Source organism: Camponotus vicinus, unplaced genomic scaffold, assembly GCF_025532165.1.
Source record: "Camponotus vicinus isolate PSW18456_S1 unplaced genomic scaffold, iyCamVici1.0 SCAF_8, whole genome shotgun sequence".
In the NCBI taxonomy this organism is placed as follows: domain Eukaryota; kingdom Metazoa; phylum Arthropoda; class Insecta; order Hymenoptera; family Formicidae; genus Camponotus; species Camponotus vicinus.
This window is the reverse complement of record NW_028141980.1, coordinates 14,472,482-14,492,727: the sequence shown is the minus strand read 5'-3', so window position 1 is coordinate 14,492,727 and position 20,246 is coordinate 14,472,482. Positions and strand designations below refer to the sequence as shown.

General features: G+C 34.1%; 1 protein-coding gene across 5 annotated transcripts in view; it reads left to right on the top strand.

The window, feature by feature from the left end:
- Cda5 (Chitin deacetylase-like 5) overlaps positions 1-20,246 on the top strand; it is a 57,798-nt gene that overhangs the window by 32,879 nt on the left and 4,673 nt on the right. For 2 of the 5 annotated variants that reach the window (XM_083106819.1, XM_083106822.1), the window contains exons 2-11: positions 8,737-8,911; positions 11,428-11,523; positions 13,364-13,694; positions 14,475-14,530; positions 14,753-14,907; positions 15,317-15,486; positions 15,616-15,665; positions 16,267-16,398; positions 16,950-16,991; positions 17,315-17,508. In XM_083106819.1, coding sequence (XP_082962945.1) covers positions 8,737-8,911; positions 11,428-11,523; positions 13,364-13,694; positions 14,475-14,530; positions 14,753-14,907; positions 15,317-15,486; positions 15,616-15,665; positions 16,267-16,398; positions 16,950-16,991; positions 17,315-17,508 — 1,401 coding nt within the window. Of the gene's footprint in view, positions 1-8,736; positions 8,912-11,427; positions 11,524-13,363; positions 13,695-14,474; positions 14,531-14,752; positions 14,908-15,316; positions 15,487-15,615; positions 15,666-16,266; positions 16,399-16,949; positions 16,992-17,314; positions 17,509-19,069; positions 19,296-20,246 lie in introns of all 5 variants that reach the window. The other 3 variants (XM_083106820.1, XM_083106821.1, XM_083106823.1) reach the window with 3 other exon arrangements.

The following is a 20,246-nucleotide window of genomic DNA, read 5'->3' as shown; positions in this document are numbered from 1 at the left end:
AAGAACCTCGTATTATTAATTTCGGATTTCATTAAAAAGAAATTAAGATGAGCTCTACGATTTCAACCTCGAAGTGGAGCATATTGACTTCTGCGAAGAGCCTCGATGACCTTTCATGGCCGAGAGAGAAAACAGACTATTACGTGGAGATTGTGTTGCATCTCCACGTATACAACGATCATGCGTAATGCGTGACGCAATATGATGTCATGTGTGGCCGGCAGATTAAAATTTTATTCTCGGAATAATCTGATGACATACAAAATATTGCATCCCATCGTAATTAATGTTATTAATGATTTAACATGAGGTAAATTATCGTTTGTAACAACTGATTAGTCTTGAAAAAGTATGATATGTATATAAATAAATAAATAAATACATATATATATATATATATATATATATATATATATTTATTTATTTATTTACTTATTTTTAATTTATTTTTTCTGCTTAATTATTGATAATGGCATTCTAAGCTTTTTACTTGACAAATATTTCGCAAATACAAATTCTTTTTCCTCATGTTAAATACATGTATCTCTTTATTACTTAGTAATTTATTATATATGATTGTGAGTGTGTCTGTATAATAAATTACTAAATAATAAATAATATTAATTAGTAAATTACGAAAGCAATATAATGTTCTCTTTATAAACAATTACATATCGGATATATGTATATATTCTATACATATACATATATGGATATATAATTTATTTACAATATTTTTCTCTTGTGAGAAAGTCTACACATTTAGAAAGGATCTATTTGTTGTAAATATAATCAATCCTGTATTCGTGGTTGCCGGAACATTTCTAGTATCAAGCGCGAAAAAATGAGGATTTTAATGGGTTTACAATTACGATTTATGATACAATACTCTACTTAAAACAGAAATCGATTTTCGAAGGAAGTCACGCGAAGAAAGTTTAAAACCGTTACCAGGAACAGTTATTATACAAGGAGACTGGTAAGGAGACTCGGTTGATTTCCGAGGCCAGCCGGTAGGCATTAAAAAATTCACGAAATCAACAAGCTCGTTGAGAATAAGTTTCCTTACTACACGTATAGCGCCTTCTCATTTAATTCTTGAATTAACGAGCGCTTTTCGTAATGTTGATTCCTATATCCGATTTCTCTTAAATCCTCCTATCCGCGTTTTCCGATGCATATTTTTTTTATTACTAATTGCGAGATACTCTTTCCTTATTTCAAGGTTTTCTTCAATATTTAAAAGAAACTAAAATATGCCTAGTGAAATTCTCTATTGTTATGGAATTATGTATTTCATTATTCTTTATGTATTTTATGTATTTTATCTTTCAGAATTTATACTTAAATGATAAAAATAAAAATAGGTTTATTTTTAATGTTTATTATTTTAATTATTCTAATTAATACCAGCTATCATTACCATTATATTGTAAATATTTTGGAGATTTAATCTTTTTAAAAATTCTTAGGAGATATGTTTATAAAATTAGCAGTTAATCGTACACACAAGGGGAAGGAACGAGAATTGTATAGCGCCGCCGACATTTACATAAAATTGCAAAAGTTTATAATTGTTGACTCGATTCTGACAAATTCTGTGAATATGCGAAACAAGAAAGGCAGAAACGAGTCAGAAAAATACTCGAACAAATAACAATTTTCGCCACTTATTATTAGAAATGCTGCTTTATTTACTTTTCAAGATCCGCATACGTCGAAAGTTTTATTTTCAGAACTGAAAAAAAATGTTTAAATTGGCAACTCATAGATTTTAATCGTTTAATCTTTGTATTCATATAATGGGGGGGGGGGGGGGCACATGATTGGAGCTCCAATTGAAGCAAATTTCTTTACAATCAAGTGTCCCAATTGACAAGACAAGTCGTTTTCTCGTTTCCCGAAAAATAAAACTTAAAACCGCTAAAAGGTTTAAAATCACGGTGTGCGCGCATGCATACGATGGATGAAAATAAGCGTTTAGATCACATAATTTCATGGAAATGTGATAATGAGTGCTTTTTGAACCGTAAATGTGGTTATTGACTATCATGCATCAATTCGTCAAAAATGTGCTCGGATAATATGAAATTGAGCCCCGAAGCTCTTTAAAGTGTCTCATAAGCCTCCATCATGCATATCCTTTAATTTATCTCGTTTCACATGATACCAAACATATGTACCGCTACTGTTAATGGAGATCATGTCTGACCGCTCTAATCCTTTATTTGCCGCAGATCGATGAATCACTTTTTGCACGCGCTGCCTGCCAATCCAGACTATAATAGAACTGATATAATAAGAGATATAAAATATTACAGGCTATATAATTAGACTTGCTTGTTTCGTGTAAAAACTTTTTATGCGCGCTATGTTTACTTTTTTAAATAACCAGGTAAATAAATTGGAAACATATCGAGTGTAATGAGATCAACACGTATATGGCATTGCTAATAAAGTTTAAGAAGTTAAAGCGAAAAGAAATAAAAGTGGCAATTATTTTCATTTCTATGCGTCGAATATTTAATTTACAATATAATTTATAATTAAATTTAAGTAAATGTTTCTTATTATTAAGACTATTTAATTAAAGACTATTTGATTAAGACTATTTAATTAAAAATTTCTTATTATTAAGACTACTTATTATTCTTACTATTTCTTATTATTAAGTAAAGAATGGAATATGGCAAATTTTTTACTTTTAACTTGAAATAGTTGCGAAAATCATTCCTTCTCTCTTTATGAATATATTTTCTTTTATACAATTATGAATTATCATCGCATCATTACACATATGTAGTGATTTATCGATCTGTAGAATAGAGCGCAGATATGTATATTGAGCAGTCGCATATACAACACGGAACGCCTTAAACTGTATAAACTGTCCGATATTATGCAAGCGGTGCTCCAGTTTCAGAGCACTGCTTCGGTATTCCAGCTCACTTTCACTCATTCACTTCGCTGACTCTTTTATCCTGTGCCAGGAGTCTCCCTCTCCTTCTCGCTCTATATCTATTTTTCTCCTCCCCTCCTCTCTCTCTCTGTCTCTTTCTCTTTCTCTTACACATGTTTCGTCGTGTTTCCTTCTCTCTCTGTTTGCATGACTTTCACTTCTCTCAGCTTCGCGAGTCCTTCCTTCCTCGCGTCTCGTTCTGTCGTCGTGCGAGCCTTAGGAAAAGCCGCGGCGCTCTCCGTATGATTTGTGGAGAGCACCGTGTATATTTGTTTATACCGTATCATATCGGCCGTGCGTGCAAATCGCGTTACGAGACGGCAATTTTACAGCACTCGTGCGTTTTAGAACGATTTCCTGGTAGCGCTCTTTCGATAGCGGCGGTTCCGGCCCTGGATCACTTTAAGTGTCAAGTTGCGTAAATGCACGACGAATTTCAGACATCGATAAATTACAAAGTCTTGTAGATTGAAAAGTATCCTATATTGAAGAATCGCCGAGGCAAAATAACCAATCGTGTGCAGATTAATTTTCCTAAGATTTTTTTGTCAATTATACACGATCGCGATTATATAGGACTGCGCCATTATATGTCGCTTTCTACGTTTACCGAATAAATTTTTCAAACGAATAATATTTCATGTATAATATCGCTTGTGTAAAAAAAATTCTTACGAAAGAAGTTTAGTTATTTAGTGAAACGATTGCCTACTATTTCTTTAGAACGGAGTTGCCAATGTACAATTGGCGTCTGTGATTCCGCATCGTTTAATGGTGCAACATTCGTGTCTACATTCTGCCCGCACCTTTTCGTGTGAAAACTATCCGAAGTCTCTCTCTTTCTCTCTCTCTCATGCAAAAAGAGCACCGCCGAAAACCGCATTATCTTACAAAACAACCACTAAATATTAAACGAACGTTTTGCAATTTTTCATTACAATGAGTCGACCTCGTCATTCCTCGTTTATTATCGTTTGTTTTTAAGATTGTAACGAGCTATCTTCACAAACATCGCTTTCAACTCGATATTGAGAAGATGCACTTAGGAAGAGATTTGGAGGGAGTAAATAAAAAATAAAATTAGTAAAAGACTGATAAATATGCAAGATTAAAAAACAAAAAAGATATCCCGAAATTAATATTTAAAAATTTAGGAAACAATTATCTACAAAATTATATATTTTCTGATCCATGAGTATGAAAATTTTTGATGCTAAGCTCATAGATATTTATTGATTTATAATTAGTCACACATATGATTGTAAATATAATCAACACAATGCATTATCAAAACATTACGCATATTCAGAGAATAAATGTAATTTGAAATCTGAAGAATAATTTGGGGGAGGGAAGATATAAAATCAGTAACCGGTGCACTAGTTTCAGCGAAATACAACTCAAGAGAGTATGCTAAAATAAAAAAATAAATATACTGAACAACGAATACAAATTTTTAAACATTCACATTTGTATTTGTCGTTTGCACGTTTTTTTTTGTATTGTACCAAACATTCAAACATTTAAGCTTGCACACAAATTTTTTTCGATGTATTACCTCGTGAATAGATTCAAACGCAAATCAAATGCTGACGGAGATTCTATTTGTAATTATTATATATACGCATCTTTCGAACTTTAACAAATATTTGCACTTGTTCGTTTGTTGTTTGTTTATTCAATATCTATTTTTTAGTACATGTGCATTTGGCAATTATAAAAAATCAGCGCATTTTTCGTCACTTTAAGAATCGCGACACGTTATTTAAGAATTTCTAGGCCGATACGCGCGTTCATGCTAGGCGTTTCACTTGACATTTAATCCTTTGTACGCCGGATGCATCATCTATCGCGGTGCATTATTCGCGTCAGGCATCTTTACAACGTATATTTGCAGACGTTTACAACGTATTATTTGCAGATGATGTAGATGATGTTCTGCGACGCACTAGAATGTCATCAGTCGTACAGATAATTGACTGCATTATATTTCGCAGGTAATTTTATGTCAAATGTCAGCGACGCGATAGAAAATTACGTTACTATGTACATATAGTTCTTTATGTAATATAAATAAAAATACATATATCCTAAAAAGAAGAATTAAAGAGCAGTTCAGGAAAAATCTGTCAAATTCCACACTGTAGGCAAATTAATGTAAATATTCTCAATACTTTTTTGGAAATACTTTTAAAAATAACAGTTATTAAAATTAAATAAATAAATCATGTATATAATATAATAATTTAATCATCAGAAATGTTAATTTAATATTATAGAAATTTTTGAAATTGACAGAAATATGCAGGAATGTTAGTTTTATGACACATTGGTTATTATGTACACCTAAATATTTTACATAAAATATTCATGCGATCTTTATTGCATTCCTCGCATTGAAACGTCTCAACCCTACATTGGGTAAATAAAAAGCGATTGGAAGCGAGATTTTGGATCATCTCGACGACCTTGTGGGCGAGATTGTCAAGGTAAAGAGTGAAAGATTTTGAGATCAAACGCCGCGTTGTCGATCAAGGGAAAGAAAGAGAGAGACAGAGAAAGAGAGGAAAAAAACGGGATCATAGATCTTGAAATTGATTCCACGACGTCAATTATCGCACATACGTCCTTCTACATCCGGTATGGTCGAGGACATTTATATCACACGTGTTCAAATCTGCCTCTTTCCTTCGATCCGACATTTCCCGACGACCTTCATAACCGTATAACTTCGGCCAATCGATATCCTCAATGCCATCAGGAAGACAATGTCAAAGTACATAATAATGTGAATGTGTATATGCACACTATACTTGAAAGCAATGAGTTTGTATTCGAAATGGCTTGTGTTTGTAGTGTAAAAGTTTGATAAACGAACTTGGCGTACACTTTCTCGCAAGAAGAAATAAATTGCCTTCTGCGGAGAACCGAGAGCTAAAAACACACAGCTATCTCATTCTTTAATTTTTCATGTAAAAGTCATAGATGCATTCGCTCACGCTGTATTCGCTCGTCGTCATTATATATCTACCTACCGGGTATCATGAATTAACAGGGTAATTAATTTTCTCGTATCCTGTTCATTCCGGTTACGCGCGCGTGCTTAATTATAGTCACATTCTTTGAAAATCAATCTCGGCATTCACGATCTCTCCTTCTCAATACGATTAAGAGCTCTCTTTTCCCATTTCCCATTCTAGTTACCTAATTTTAATCGCCGTTACGATAGCACGCTCGCGTATCGGGCGAATCCGTTATTGCTCGTCGTTAGACACGTGCATCGCGCTCAACGGTAATTACATAATTCGGTTTTGTTGTTCCCCATATGGGAAACAAACGAGCATTCAAAACACGTCGGTAGACATGGCTGGGCACCCACGCGTATAGTCTAACACTTAAACATACGTAATTCATGTTTTCAACGCGTGCAAACGCTGATTTCTGGAAAGAGCGAGACCGTCGACCATAACGATAATTGCATTCTTACGGAGAAAAAAATGTCAAAATTGACATACCAATTTGTCTTTGGGCTGAAAAGTGAAAATAAACATTTACATTCATATATGAAGATTGCTTTCTATCAGATTATATGATAATTTGGATAATATTATTTCAAGCTTTTGAGTAAACTAAATAAAATAAACGTATATTAAAATTGAGATCTAAGAAATTCATTTTTAAATTTAACATATTCATCAGAATCTATAGAAATATATAATAAAAATTATATTTAAAAAAGAATAAAAAATGTAGAAATAAATCAGACATACAAATTTCCGTGTAAAATAATATTATGAAATAAAGTAATCTGTTATTATGATTATTTAAATAAAAGAGTATAAACTTTCTATAATATATGTAATATATATATATATATATATATATATATATTAGCTGAGGAAGTTAAAAATAGCTTTGAAATTGAAAAATTTTAAATACGAATCAATAATTTAGCGTATAAACATGCAACGAATGCACAAATTATTGGTTTTCGATAAATCAAGCTTACGTCAGCTCTATTAAAATGCAGCATTCGATTGAGAAATATAGTGGCATATCAGTTTAGGAGATCCGTGTGTCGCTTTTCGTATCTTTTCCTTTTACAGCATTTATATTGCGCAACGAAAATCTATTGTTCCTATTCACGTTCCATCGAGATATCGGAAAACGCGGATACGTGTGCCCATCTTCCACTGTTGCCTCACCGCTTTCGTAATTCCATCTTTCAATCTTCAATTTGTTGTGTTAATTTTCGCTTTGTCGATTTACATTTCGCCGGCTGAAAGATCGAATATTACTCTTGGCGAACATTCTCGGGAGCGTCAATATCGATCCTTCGCACGATTGCATGCTCTCATTAAACTGCAATTACGTCGGCTTCCAGAAGCGCTTATTAATCAGTCGGCTCTATAATCAGAGGGGAAACCTCGCCGGGAAAGAGACTTCCTCTTGCGAGAGGTCTTGATTGCGAAGTCCGAGGAATGCGCGAGATGAGCGCCGTTTTTCTCGTGCGTGTCTCCTGCGGCCTCCTACATTGCGTGTACATACGCCGTCGCACGTTCGGCAAATTAAATGCCTCGGCATTGTTGCGGCTTTTCCACGCGCGACGCACGCTTACGCATCTTCTACCATACTCGCGATCTTTAAGATTTTCGTAAGAGATCTTTGTAAAAGCGTTTCTCGTAAGTAGTGCGTTTGCGTAAACACGCACGTTGTTCGAACAGCCGTGACTCGAGCAGTTCGGATGTGAGTGCGTGCGAGCGCAAGGTCGACCAAAAATCCGGTTACTTTTCCATTGCACAATTCGCCACTTTTTGCACTTATCGCATTCGCGTTTCAACGCGAAAGAGTGGCAGGCAATATGCGATGATATATGACAGGCAATCATGTAAACGCGCGTTCGAGATTGAAAATGTTTATGACATTTCGACAACTCAAGTCTGCGTAGATTTGACATCGGGGAATAAATAGACTGTAGCTATAATTACCATAATTTTCATAGACTTTTTATTTATAATTATAATATAATTTATAATTATAATAGGTTCTAATATAATTAATTAATAAATTATCTATACTGAATTCTTAAATAAAATTATTACTTGGTAGTATTGCAAAATTTATTTCTTAAGTAGGAATGTAATTATGGAAGAAGCAAAATGAAAAAGAAAAATAACTTTAGAAAATTTATTTTAATAATTTTACCTAAAAATGTATTATAAAAATTTTACTATTAGTGGATTTTATTAAAAATCGTTCATACTTTAGATTCCTCATAGAGCATTACAAGAGTTTATTGTGCAAGATAATCTGATAAGGAACAATGAAATAATCTTTGTCAGTCTTATAGTCGTGCCGATTTTATACATCCGTATGGAGCCTATTAATTCGTTCTGCTCCTACGACTTTCTTTGTTTTATCATTTCGCAACGCGGGCTGCAAAAAATATATTTCGCAATTTTAGAGATCTAGGACCGGATAGTTTATGCAGGAAATCACATAAGCTCCGATAGGATCAAACACATGTCCGATCCAAAGTATGTATTTGTGTAATCGAATAGAGAAAGCCACGAGAGATTTAAGACGTAAATTTTTAGCCGATAATTGAATTATTTTCGGAGAAAAAAAGGCGATTTTATACTAGTCTCTTATATAATACAATGACATTAAATGACATTAAATTGATTTAAGAATTATATAATTCAATGAGATACATGTCTCAAATATTAGACTTAAAAAATATATCTTTTATTAAAATATATCTTTTACTATTTCAGGATGCCAACGAAATACTCCAAGAAGCGCAAGAGCTAGCAGAAATGAAGCAGCCCTGGAATTCGAGTGCCCTGAAGAATTTGGATACTATCCTCATCCGCGCGATTGCACGCAATATTATGTATGTGTTTTCGGTGGCGCCTTGCTGGAGTCATGTACGGGAGGCCTTATGTACAGGTACGAGATTAGAAAAAATTAAGATTCTTGAAAAAAAAATCGATAACAACATTAAAAATTATAAATTATACAATAAAAATTATGCATTTGTTTATACATCAAAATATTTGAATAATTGCAATATTTCTGTTTAAAATATTATATTATTGAATAAAAAATATCATAATTTCTTTTTTTTATATGTTTCATAATTAGTATGTTCCATAATTACAAAAATTACATTGTAATTTTATTATAATATTTTCTTCGTGTATCATGGAAAACTATGATTTAAAAATAATATTGCTTTTATACTTTATTGCAAAAAATTACTATTTTAAAATGTTTAAACATATTTTATTCCGCCAACATTCACATATGGGAATGTACATCTTATTATAGAACTTAATCGTAAAATTTCTTTTATGCTAAATCAATAGGTAGACAAGATTATATCAGAAAACTACTTTGTCATTGTCAAAACATAGTCCGTAATTTGATTTATAAAATCGCGATGTATACATAACGTAATGATTTCAACGATCAAGCTCGCCTAGGTTCTCAGATTACATACGAGATAATAGAAGATGAAAGGAATTCTTCTGCTCGTTACGGAGTTTCTGCCAAGCAGGCATATAATTGCACGAGGTTGACGACCGCGTTTAGACGACTATCGCTATGAAGAGGCAGATACACTCTCAGGGAAAAAAAACGTGGAAACGAATGCGCGCTCGTGGGCCGATCGGCTAATATGGCTACGAATTAGCGGACCCAAGTGAAATTAAGCTTAGATTGGTTGAATCGAGAGTATGCACGCATTGTTGAGCAGCAATAGACACAGACAGCCGGATGCGCCGACCCGTTCCGCGCTCCCAGAGCTGCATTACGTTGATTCGTGAGAGATCTCCTCGCCGCGTGAACGAAATCGCGCTTTCCCGTGAACTCGTGATCGTGGACTCTGCAAAAATACTCCTAGAGATAATTGTTTTAAAAATGCCTAAGGTAGTTTTTGGAGACATCTCGATTCACGTGGCAGATTCAATGCTTTTAGAATTTAGCAACATTGTGAAAGCTGGTATCTCAAAACTAACTATTGCATGAGTATTTTTATTACAAAGTAAATGGGTAAAATGAGGTGTAAAGAATATTATAGAGAATATAAAAGAAAATTAATGAAAATTGTGTGACAAATTTCATACATATAAAAGAACTGAATTTTATTTGCAAAAATTGTGTTTAAGTTTTATTTAAGTTTTATTTATTTACACATATATATTATAATTTATTTATTCACATATTAATATATGCACATATATATTATTTTATTTAAAAAATTATTTTTTTAAACAATATCGTATTTTAATACAACATTATACAAAATGTCTAAATTCCTCATGAATACCCAGATTTCTTTTAATATAATAACATATACATAAAAGGGCAATTTATTTTTACGACTATCAAACAAATTTACTTTTTGTTTATATTTGTTATGATCTCTATTCTTTTATATTTATAAAATAAAGATTTAAAAGCATCTGTTTTAATTTTTGAAACATTAAAATATTAACTATTTAATCTAGAATAGTTATTTTTATGTTAACACGTTGAAAACGAGATGTCTTTAAATTACCTTATTCTGCAAAGAATTTGAGTACATGATAGAGTAATCGATCGCGTGCTAAAAAGTAACAACTCTTCGCGGACACTTAAGATCCGTTTTAATCGAACAACGCGAACAGATACGATCCTGGATTACTTTCAATTCGCTGTCAGGATTTGCACGGTAAAAGGGGATCACGTTTGTGTGTATGTGTGTATGCACGCATGTAACTCTGATGGAAAAAAATCGATCAGGCCAACCACACCTCGTCCCGATACGTGCGAGTGACAAGCCAGTCGATATAACCCAAGGTGCTTAATGGTAACGTGATATCCAACTACGCTTAAGATCGTGATAGCGATTTTACAGGAACGATGCCGAATACGGCTTTCTATGATAAAACGTGTTCGTCCAGAATTCACGGGAAACATTCTGATCTACGATGTTGAGTTGCATAAATCCGTCCGACTGTTCGGACATTTTATCACTTAATTAAACTATCGTCGTTTAACGAAAAGCTTAACAAGAGATCGACAATTTATAGCTTATTCTTTTCGGAAACGTGTATCGCATGATACAATCAATACTGTTTACATCTTGAAGAATTCAAAAAAATTTTTCAATTATAATCCGGAAGCGACAGCTTCGCGCTTATCATGCATTTATTCATGGTGAATTAATCGACACGACAGGTAGCGGAAAAAAATTACCGGCATGTAAGATAATTCGCATAATCGAGGAAAAGGTGTCAAATTGCATAAAAAGTCGTGACGCTACAAAGCATTAGTGAAATTGAAAATGACACGTCTTGCGTCGCGCAAATGTAATTTTAATGACACGACAAGCGCGAGAAGTCGCGTGAGATCGCTGGTAAGGCGTGCTCATGAGTATAATCAATATTAAAAATTAAAAAAAATCGTTTGCCTTCTTCCAGTCACGACCTGCAAACGTGCGATTGGCCGCGAAATGTAGGCTGCCCGGAAGGAGACTCGTCTAACAAGGAGGCCGAGGAGGATCCCCTGTTAGAGAGGTGAGTTTGCCCGGTCACACCTCTCGATATTTCATGTCGGAATACCTTAGAAAGTACTTCCGACAACCGCAAACCGTAATTTTCAAACTGCGCATCAATATTCGAACCTGTATCTTGATCATCATCGAATATCGGGTCTGCATTAATATGTTTGCGTTTTATTTTAAAATTGGTCTTAGAATCTACTCTGGCAACAAGCTATTATGAGCGCATAGGAAATATGGGAACGTCGCGTATTTGCATACAAGAGCGGCATAGTAGCCTCGCATTCCGTGCTCGAGATTTCATTTTCGACATGATTGCAGAACAATCGCGCGCCACGTGTACATCCACCCACGCACGTCACAACCGATGGGAGAAAAAGGCGAGAGTGAGAGTGAAAAGAAAGAGAAAAATAGCGCGAGCGCGGTCGATTAAGGCAATTGGATTGCGACTCGCAAAAAAAAGCCGTTAGTTTCGACAGAACGAGCTCGTGTTTTCTCGGCTCCGAATAAGCATCTCTCGCTGGCGCTCAATGTTAAAAAAAAAAATATCGACAACGTTTACGCGTCAGTAAAACATACGTTCAAACGCGACGAGCTTGTTGCGTAGAGGCCACTTCGTTCCGCCTGCAGATTCTCGCGGGACTTGCTTTCCCCGTTTCGATTATCATTAATCTCCAACGCAGATTACTTTAATTTAAGATATAATTGCTACTTGTACAGAAAAAAAATTCTTAAGTTCGTCTGCGAGAAACTGTTATTATATCGTTCAGAAAATAATACGATAAAAAGCAATAGTGTGCTATTTTCGCACACACACAATGATCCCGGATTGACCATCATTATATTAGAATGAGTATATGAATATTTAAAGAAAAGTATAATATATTCGCAACATATCGCCGATATTCTTATTATTCTTGCACAAACGTTGCAGAGAAGTTAACTGCAGGAATAACGAGAGAGATAAAGTGAGTGTGCAATTGCACATCTTAGGATTAATTCCTTCTTCTTCGTTACGTGTGTAAATAGAAGTGCGGTCAATTTGTATGAGAATGAGTCTTTGTGCAACGCAGTCGGGTCTCGTTATATAAATCTAAAGTTGGGCAATTTCGCGCTGGGTATTCATTAATCTATTGTACACTAGTAATCGGGAAAGAATTTCTCAACCGTCTGCGCTTCATCTCGAATTCCGGGTGTCCTTGCTATTTAAAAAGAAAACTTCAGCAAAAGACAATTTCTGCAGTATCATATATAATCGCCGATGTACAACATCTTTCTCCTTGCGAGAATTTTTAACAGGAAGGACGTTTCACCGTTAGTTTCGAAACGACGTAGAAATGAAAGCAGATACATACTTATATATTCTGCGATCATTCCTTCTCTCTAGTTGGGAATATTTATTATTTTCTCTCTCTTCTGTTATGTTTTTTTATGCAACTCTTGTACGAAGATGTATGGGAAAGAATCTCGCTTATCATGTATTAAATACAACTATTAAATACATCTATGTATTAAATACAATTATTCTTCATATTAAATTGAACATTCGTTGTGTTTGATAAATATCAAGACGACAAACATCGCTAAATATTTTTTTTGAACGAATTATATTATTAAATATATTAAATATTATATATTATAATTATATTATATATTATATATTAAATATATTATATATTATTAAATATTTAAATATATAATTATTAAAAAATATTATTCAATTTTTATATTAAATTAATATTATTCAATTTTTAAATATATTAAAAAATATTATTTAATTTTACACTTTGAAAGATATGTTTCTTTCGCTACGATCAAACCGATTACTTTGATAATTGAAATCGTCGCGGTCGTAGATCCGCGAAACTCGAGACTTTGCAGGATCAAGAACAGCAGCAACGACAGCAACAGCAACAACAATTACGAGACCAACAACAACGAGAGCAGCAACAACGGCCGATCCAGAGGCAACCGGTTGCGGTTACGAGCACGTCACCGCCGGTCTCGCAGATCACCGAGAGGCAGTTGAGACAGCGGCAACATTCCAGGACGAATTATCACGAGGACGAGTACGGTCCCGCGTCGGAGGTCGAGAATGATCGACAGCAACGAGTGTACCGGGGACAACCTTCCACAATCGGTCAAGTGCAACGCGACCGCGACGGTCTGCGCCGGAATATAATCTCGGTGAGGCCTGACATGAAATGCACTCAGAGTATTCGCTACACTTTTTACAAAATAACCAATAGAATAGTTTCATGATACCCTCCCCATCTTTAAACAAGTGTAATATTATGCCTATAACGTTCAAGTTTTAAATACATTTAAATGTGTTTTTTACATTAAACAAATTTATTTAATCTATAATAAATGTAACAGAGTAAAATAATAAAAAAATGAATATTTTTCTAGATATTTTATATTGTATCATGATTCGAGAGAGAAAAATCTCTATTTGCATAAAAAAATTATTTAATATAATTATTTTATATAAAAAAATACCAGTGACACATTAATGTGTCTCATAAAAATATGATATAAAAATTTTGTTTTTATAATACCGTAAAACTTTTATTTAACATTTTATTTTAAAATAAAAACATGTAAGAACTGAAATAATATATTATAACTATAATTACAATTATAATTACTATAATTATACTATAATTAAGAATTAATATATATAAATATATTTATTTTTTTATAAATGATTAAATAAGTAGCCAAACGATTTTGATAATGAACGCATTTCTTAATTCTGCGATGCGTAATAAGATCGTAAATAATTTTACGAGCAACATCGAGAATTCCTTAACGAGACATGCTTGTAGAAAGTGGCATTGAATAGGAAATAATAACCGCGTCCATTTAATGTTTAACTGGATTTAATTAATTAGCAATGAATACGACAATTCAATGATACACCAAAATGGCCATTGAGATTGAAGTGTCACATGTGTATTTCAGGAGAGAGAAAAGGATAGCCTGGTGAGCGCACGTGCCCAAGCCGAGACTCATTACAGGTTGGTAATAAAGTCATTCTTGAGAAGGTGATGCTTGTCGCAATGAGGCAAGACTTTTAATTTGGCCGTGATTTCTCCTCGAAACTTTTACATTCTACATTAGTATAACAATCATACCTTTGCCTTATCTCGGGTAAAATTTATTATAATGACAAGCTAAGATACTTTTTATCGCATCAAAGTGATATTTTATATGTGATATTTTATATTTTTGTGTTTCAGAACCCCTGTTCCAACCTCTGAATCGCCAAGACTTGCCAAAACTCTGGCCTCGACTGTCGCGCCGGTCCTATCTAAGGCTTACTATAACGATCCAGATCAAAGTTATCCGTATTATACAATCTATGATGACGACGTTTCTATTTACAAGGATGATGGTAGGCAATAAAACTTATATACGATTATTTGTATATTCTTTTTTGAGTTATTTTTTGTATATATCTCTTCACATTTTCATGATAATAACTCATAATAGTTTACTAATAGTATATATTATTTTAAATATTTGATTGCATTTTAAACTAATTTCGAACAAAATATATAAAGAATTAAAAAAATATTCTTCAGTCCCCTAAATAAAATCTTCAGTTCTACTTCAATTCATATTTAATTTTTTAAAATTTGTTTAATGTATATTTTTTTACCGAAAATATATTAAATACATGAAATATGATAATGTTTATATAATGATAAAATATCAAAAGATAATATAATAAGCAGAATTAATTTTAATTTTGTAATTATTAACGCAATTTGTAATAATTTTATATCATTTTACATATATAGATTACAATCAATATACTATTAATCAATCAGTGCCAGTGCAGCAGCCAAACGTTAAAATTAGCGAAGTGAGCACAAAGCAATACCAGAAGCCGAAGAAGGTTGCCGTAAACGAGGCAGAAAAATACAATCTCAATCAGGACGTCCAAGATTATGATATCTACGAAAATCAGGTATGAAGATATATTTCACGTAATAAAAATTTGAATGAAATAGTCAACGTTATTTTATTCCCGTTACAGTTTTGTTTTGATTCTGATTAGAAATGGTATTTAAGAATAGTATTCGTTTTTATGTTTCAGGCTCAGCTCAATAAAAACAAGTTCCGCATATCTGACGGTCAACAGTTCAGGTAAGGAAATTGTTTCGGTTAATCGATTAGTCTTTGCGATTACTCGGCAAATTAAAATTATGAGAGAACACGCTAAATGATTACCGCATATTTAGAATAATAATTTCTGATCATGTAACGTATTTATATAATAATTGTTTTTAAAGATATGATAAGTATTGTTTTTGTCATTGGAGAACTTTAACTATCCCAGGCCTAAATTCACTCTTATTAGATCTTTTACACATTTTTAAGACAATATTATAATAATAACTTACATATATTATTTTTAACTGTTACTCGATAAGGAGTTATAATTCTTTATTGAACTTTTGCCATTATTTTAATAAATTTTTTTCTTGTATTGCATTTTATCGCGTCGTTGCTAATGGATGTATTCTTCTCATCGTGATTAATCATCTAAACATGCTAATGTTTGTACGAGCGTTCGATCTAATCATCAATAAAAATAACTGCGAATATGACGTTCAATTCAAGACTTGTCTCGCTAGTTTTTATTTGTGTAAGTCCGGATATAAAGACGATACTCAACTTGACGGTTGTATCAACAAGAGGAATCGCGCGATTTTAAGCGATTTTATTAATTTACTTACGAATGCAGGACAAACGTGCTCAGTCATCCCGTGGCACACGTAACAACGCCAAACGTCATCGTCGATACCTTCATACCATTAACCACGAGCACGCAAACTCCCAGCACGACCAGCAGACCTTACACCGTCAACGCGCCGAGGTATAATTTTAATTATCTCGCTATGCTTTTAATTAATATCTCGCAGTAAAAAGAAATTAACGGTATCAAAAATTAAAAAATTAAAAAGCGTTAAGCCTCGGATATTCGTATGGTTTTTTCGACCTGCTTATTTAAATTTTAAATTTTAAATTAAAATATGGATAATCTTTTCATTATAATGTAAAGTAAATTGAAACCGAGTTGATAAAAACGAGTACAACCTATTTATATTCCTACATAAAACTTTATCAGCGAATCTTTAATACATTCCAAATTCTCTTTTATACAATTCTGCGGATAAGCAAGAAAGAAAATTCATTTTATTTCGTTAAGCCGAGGATTTGTGCACATGGCGCAAAACGTGAAAAGAACGGCCCTGTGTCGATTTCCGTCGGCCGAGACCCGATTTCGCCGGCAAAACGACGTCCCTCGCTCGCTTACGCGCTTTCTCCGCCACGTAGTTTAAACGCACAATTTTCCTTCATCCACGCGCAGCCGGAAATCCCTCGGATCTTATCTTATGCTCCAATTTTGCTCCTCTTCTTTTCCAGCCGAGGTCGACCGCAGCAGATCCATCGGGGCACGGCACCGCCGTAAGTTCATTATCAAATCACTTTCTTCAACGAGGCACAATCTGGCTGATGTACGATACCACTAGTACAGATCCGCGAACGTTTCGCGATGAGACGCGATACCACGAGACTACTTTCAATGATTTTTTTCGAAAGCGCGAAATTTTATTAGAATTCATTGAGATTCATTTTGATAAGCGTGCTATTGAAAGCGTTTTTGTCGAATTTAGCGTATATAAATTTATTAAAAATAAAAATAGCAAATAATATGTATGTGTTCGATTAGAGAAAATTAATTATTATATTATTTGATAATTATTTTATAAAACATTTGATGTTTTCAGACGATCTCGACCTACTTTGAAGCCGTCCACTGAGATAGTTTCAAAGGCGCAGGAGTTTATTGACATCTACAGGTATCCCCCGGTCAGGCCGGCGACGATTTATCCGACGCCTCAAGTAGACAAACCAGCGGCAAAGTGTCGTAAAGATGTCTGCTTGCTTCCGGATTGTAACTGCGGAGGCGCCGATATTCCAGGTAATTAAATGACATAATGACACATTCGGATTTAGAGAAAACGCACGGTGGTTCATTCCACTTTGGTCGAAATCGTTGGTTAAACGACCTAAATTTATAACTCTTTCTACTTTCGATTCGAGAAGACATAGATTCAATTTCAAATTGTGAATAAAATGAACCAGAGAGATTATGAAACTTAAATACGTTCAACGTGATTCTCTATAAAAATGAGATTTGAATTCCTTTGGATACAAACTTGATTTCTAAACGATCAGTTCGATTCTTCTGGTTGCTTAAGTAGACCGGAAATGATGTTGTGCGAGCTAGAAAACGTAAGATGGAAAAGTTTGCATTCCGCGTGCCGGAAGTTGGGACATTCGCCAGCTGAATGTAAATAAGGAAGTAGGACGATATATCGTCCTGATGAATCTCGTTCGATGTATTCTCGTCCTCGATTAATCAACGGTAAATCGATTATCTGGCGTGAGAAACACGCCTGTCAGTGAAAAATTCGCGAGTGACGCAAGCGGATCGCGCGCCGCGAATGTTTATTAAGTTTGACGTATGGTTTAGACGTAGTCGGGGGTCTCGCCGTGACTTTCTCCGATTCTCTAACGTTACATACACGCCGACCGTTACATGTACGCTCGAAAGTGAAACAGATCTACCGCCCGATACGATACGCCGGCTCGTAGCGTGCGTCGCCCTTCGAAATTGAAAGCAATTTGCATTTGCGGAAGGCATTCGCCGGACGCTTAACCAGTGCAACACCCGATTATTCGGTTTACGCGTAAAATACGTCCGTTAAAATTTCGATCTCGTTGCCGCATATCGTTGAGCATCACGTTTTACTTTCGCCGAAAGAGATAACTTGTTGGGAAAATTATTTTTGTACCAATTCGCGAATAAATAAAACGTATCTCACGATTTTCTTGCTATTGGAATTTTTATTCGGGTTTCTTGGAAATATTTATGCTTGAAAGATCGTTACTTTTGAAAGTCATTGATTTATAATATTATTTTATATCCTTTCTAGATTCTAAATAGTTCAATTTAAAGAATGAATTTAATATATGAATCGCTAAAGACAGAAATAGATACAAAAGTAAATAATTATTTAAGAAAGATTATTAGCTAAAAAATTCAATTTTTATATAATATGTATATATATATAAAATATTTTTTTTCAACAAATTTCAAATGGCAATTAGAGTTTAATTTGCAAATGCTATTGATTTTACGTAAACAGTATAATTAAAATTAGCGTAATAAAAAAAGGCGTTGAGATGATTCTGATCAGATAACACATTATTAAATAATTTACTCTCACCTGTAAATTATTTTAATTTATAATATCGTAATCCACGCGTAGAGAAATCGGTGCTTTCGTGCCCCTGTTTTCGAAAAAGTGCACGATTATATTAAATATTACAGAAATAAGAATATAAATTTTCTCGATTTCACCGAGCAATGACGTATCAGTTTCGCTGATCATTCAGCAATGTATCTACTCTAGAAACGCGTGACGCGTTCGTCCCGATTCTATTCATGAGCTACACGATGAAACTGTGACGTACAGGTGGTATTCCGGTCGTGCAGACGCCGCAGATTGTTCTGCTTACTTTCGACGACGCCGTAAACGACCTTAACAATCCTCTGTACAGCGATCTGTTTGAAAACGGCCGTAAGAATCCGAACGGCTGCCCGATTTCAGCGACTTTTTACGTCTCGCACGAATGGACAGATTATAGCCAGGTGCAAAATCTCTATGCAGACGGCCACGAAATGGCGTCTCACACTATCTCGTAAGTTCGTATCAAGACCGGATGCTAGCACAGGTTTTCATTAACATCGGGAGTGTGTCGCATATGCCATCGTGCTACTGTTTTAACCAAAAGTGGAGGAGCGAAACTCGAATGTCACCTCATCATTTGATTTCTATTATTGCGCCTGTTCATTCGACCTGTTCTTCTTGAGGAAGATTGCAATGTCTCGAGTGGATGTGCAATCGGGAAAAACATTTATCTGCGAAAGATCCTCTAATTTGATGAAATCGGAGAATATTTAAACATCGAGTTCTTTGAATTTTGCCATTATTAGATCTGAGAAATCTCTCAGAACTCTCTAAACTCTCTTTTTAATTTTTAAATTCTAGAAATACTTCCGAATTTTTCAACTTTTGAATATTCGAACTCTTGGTTCGATATCATTAGATTCCAAGAATCTTTAATAAAAAATCTCGAGATCTTTTAAAGTATTGTAAGTATTACACCCTCATCTTTAAATTCTTAAATAACCTCGAGAAAATTGTTTATAAACTCTTGTCTCTTTGAAATTGACACTGTACAATTAGAGGATCCCTCATGAAAATAATCAAAACACAAATTATCGTATTCATCTGGTAAAACCGCAATTGCGAATCTTAGAACGCGAGATCTCTTGGATCGCGAGGTCTGATAATAACACGCCGTAAAATACGCGGTTTCACCAAGTGGATACGACACCTGCGACGCATACTAATATATAATGCGTGTACTAACTCTGTTGTTCTCTCTTTTTCTCTTTTTACGCCTCATGATATTCCTCATTCCCATCACGCGCTATTCTAACTGGTACATCTTCACACATATATGCCATATAAAAAAACGCTCAAAAAAATCTATATCACATCGATATGTTCGCAAAAAAAATAATGTTCTACATACAACATACATTTCAACATGCTCTCGACCGCGTGTCCCGATTCTTCCATTCTG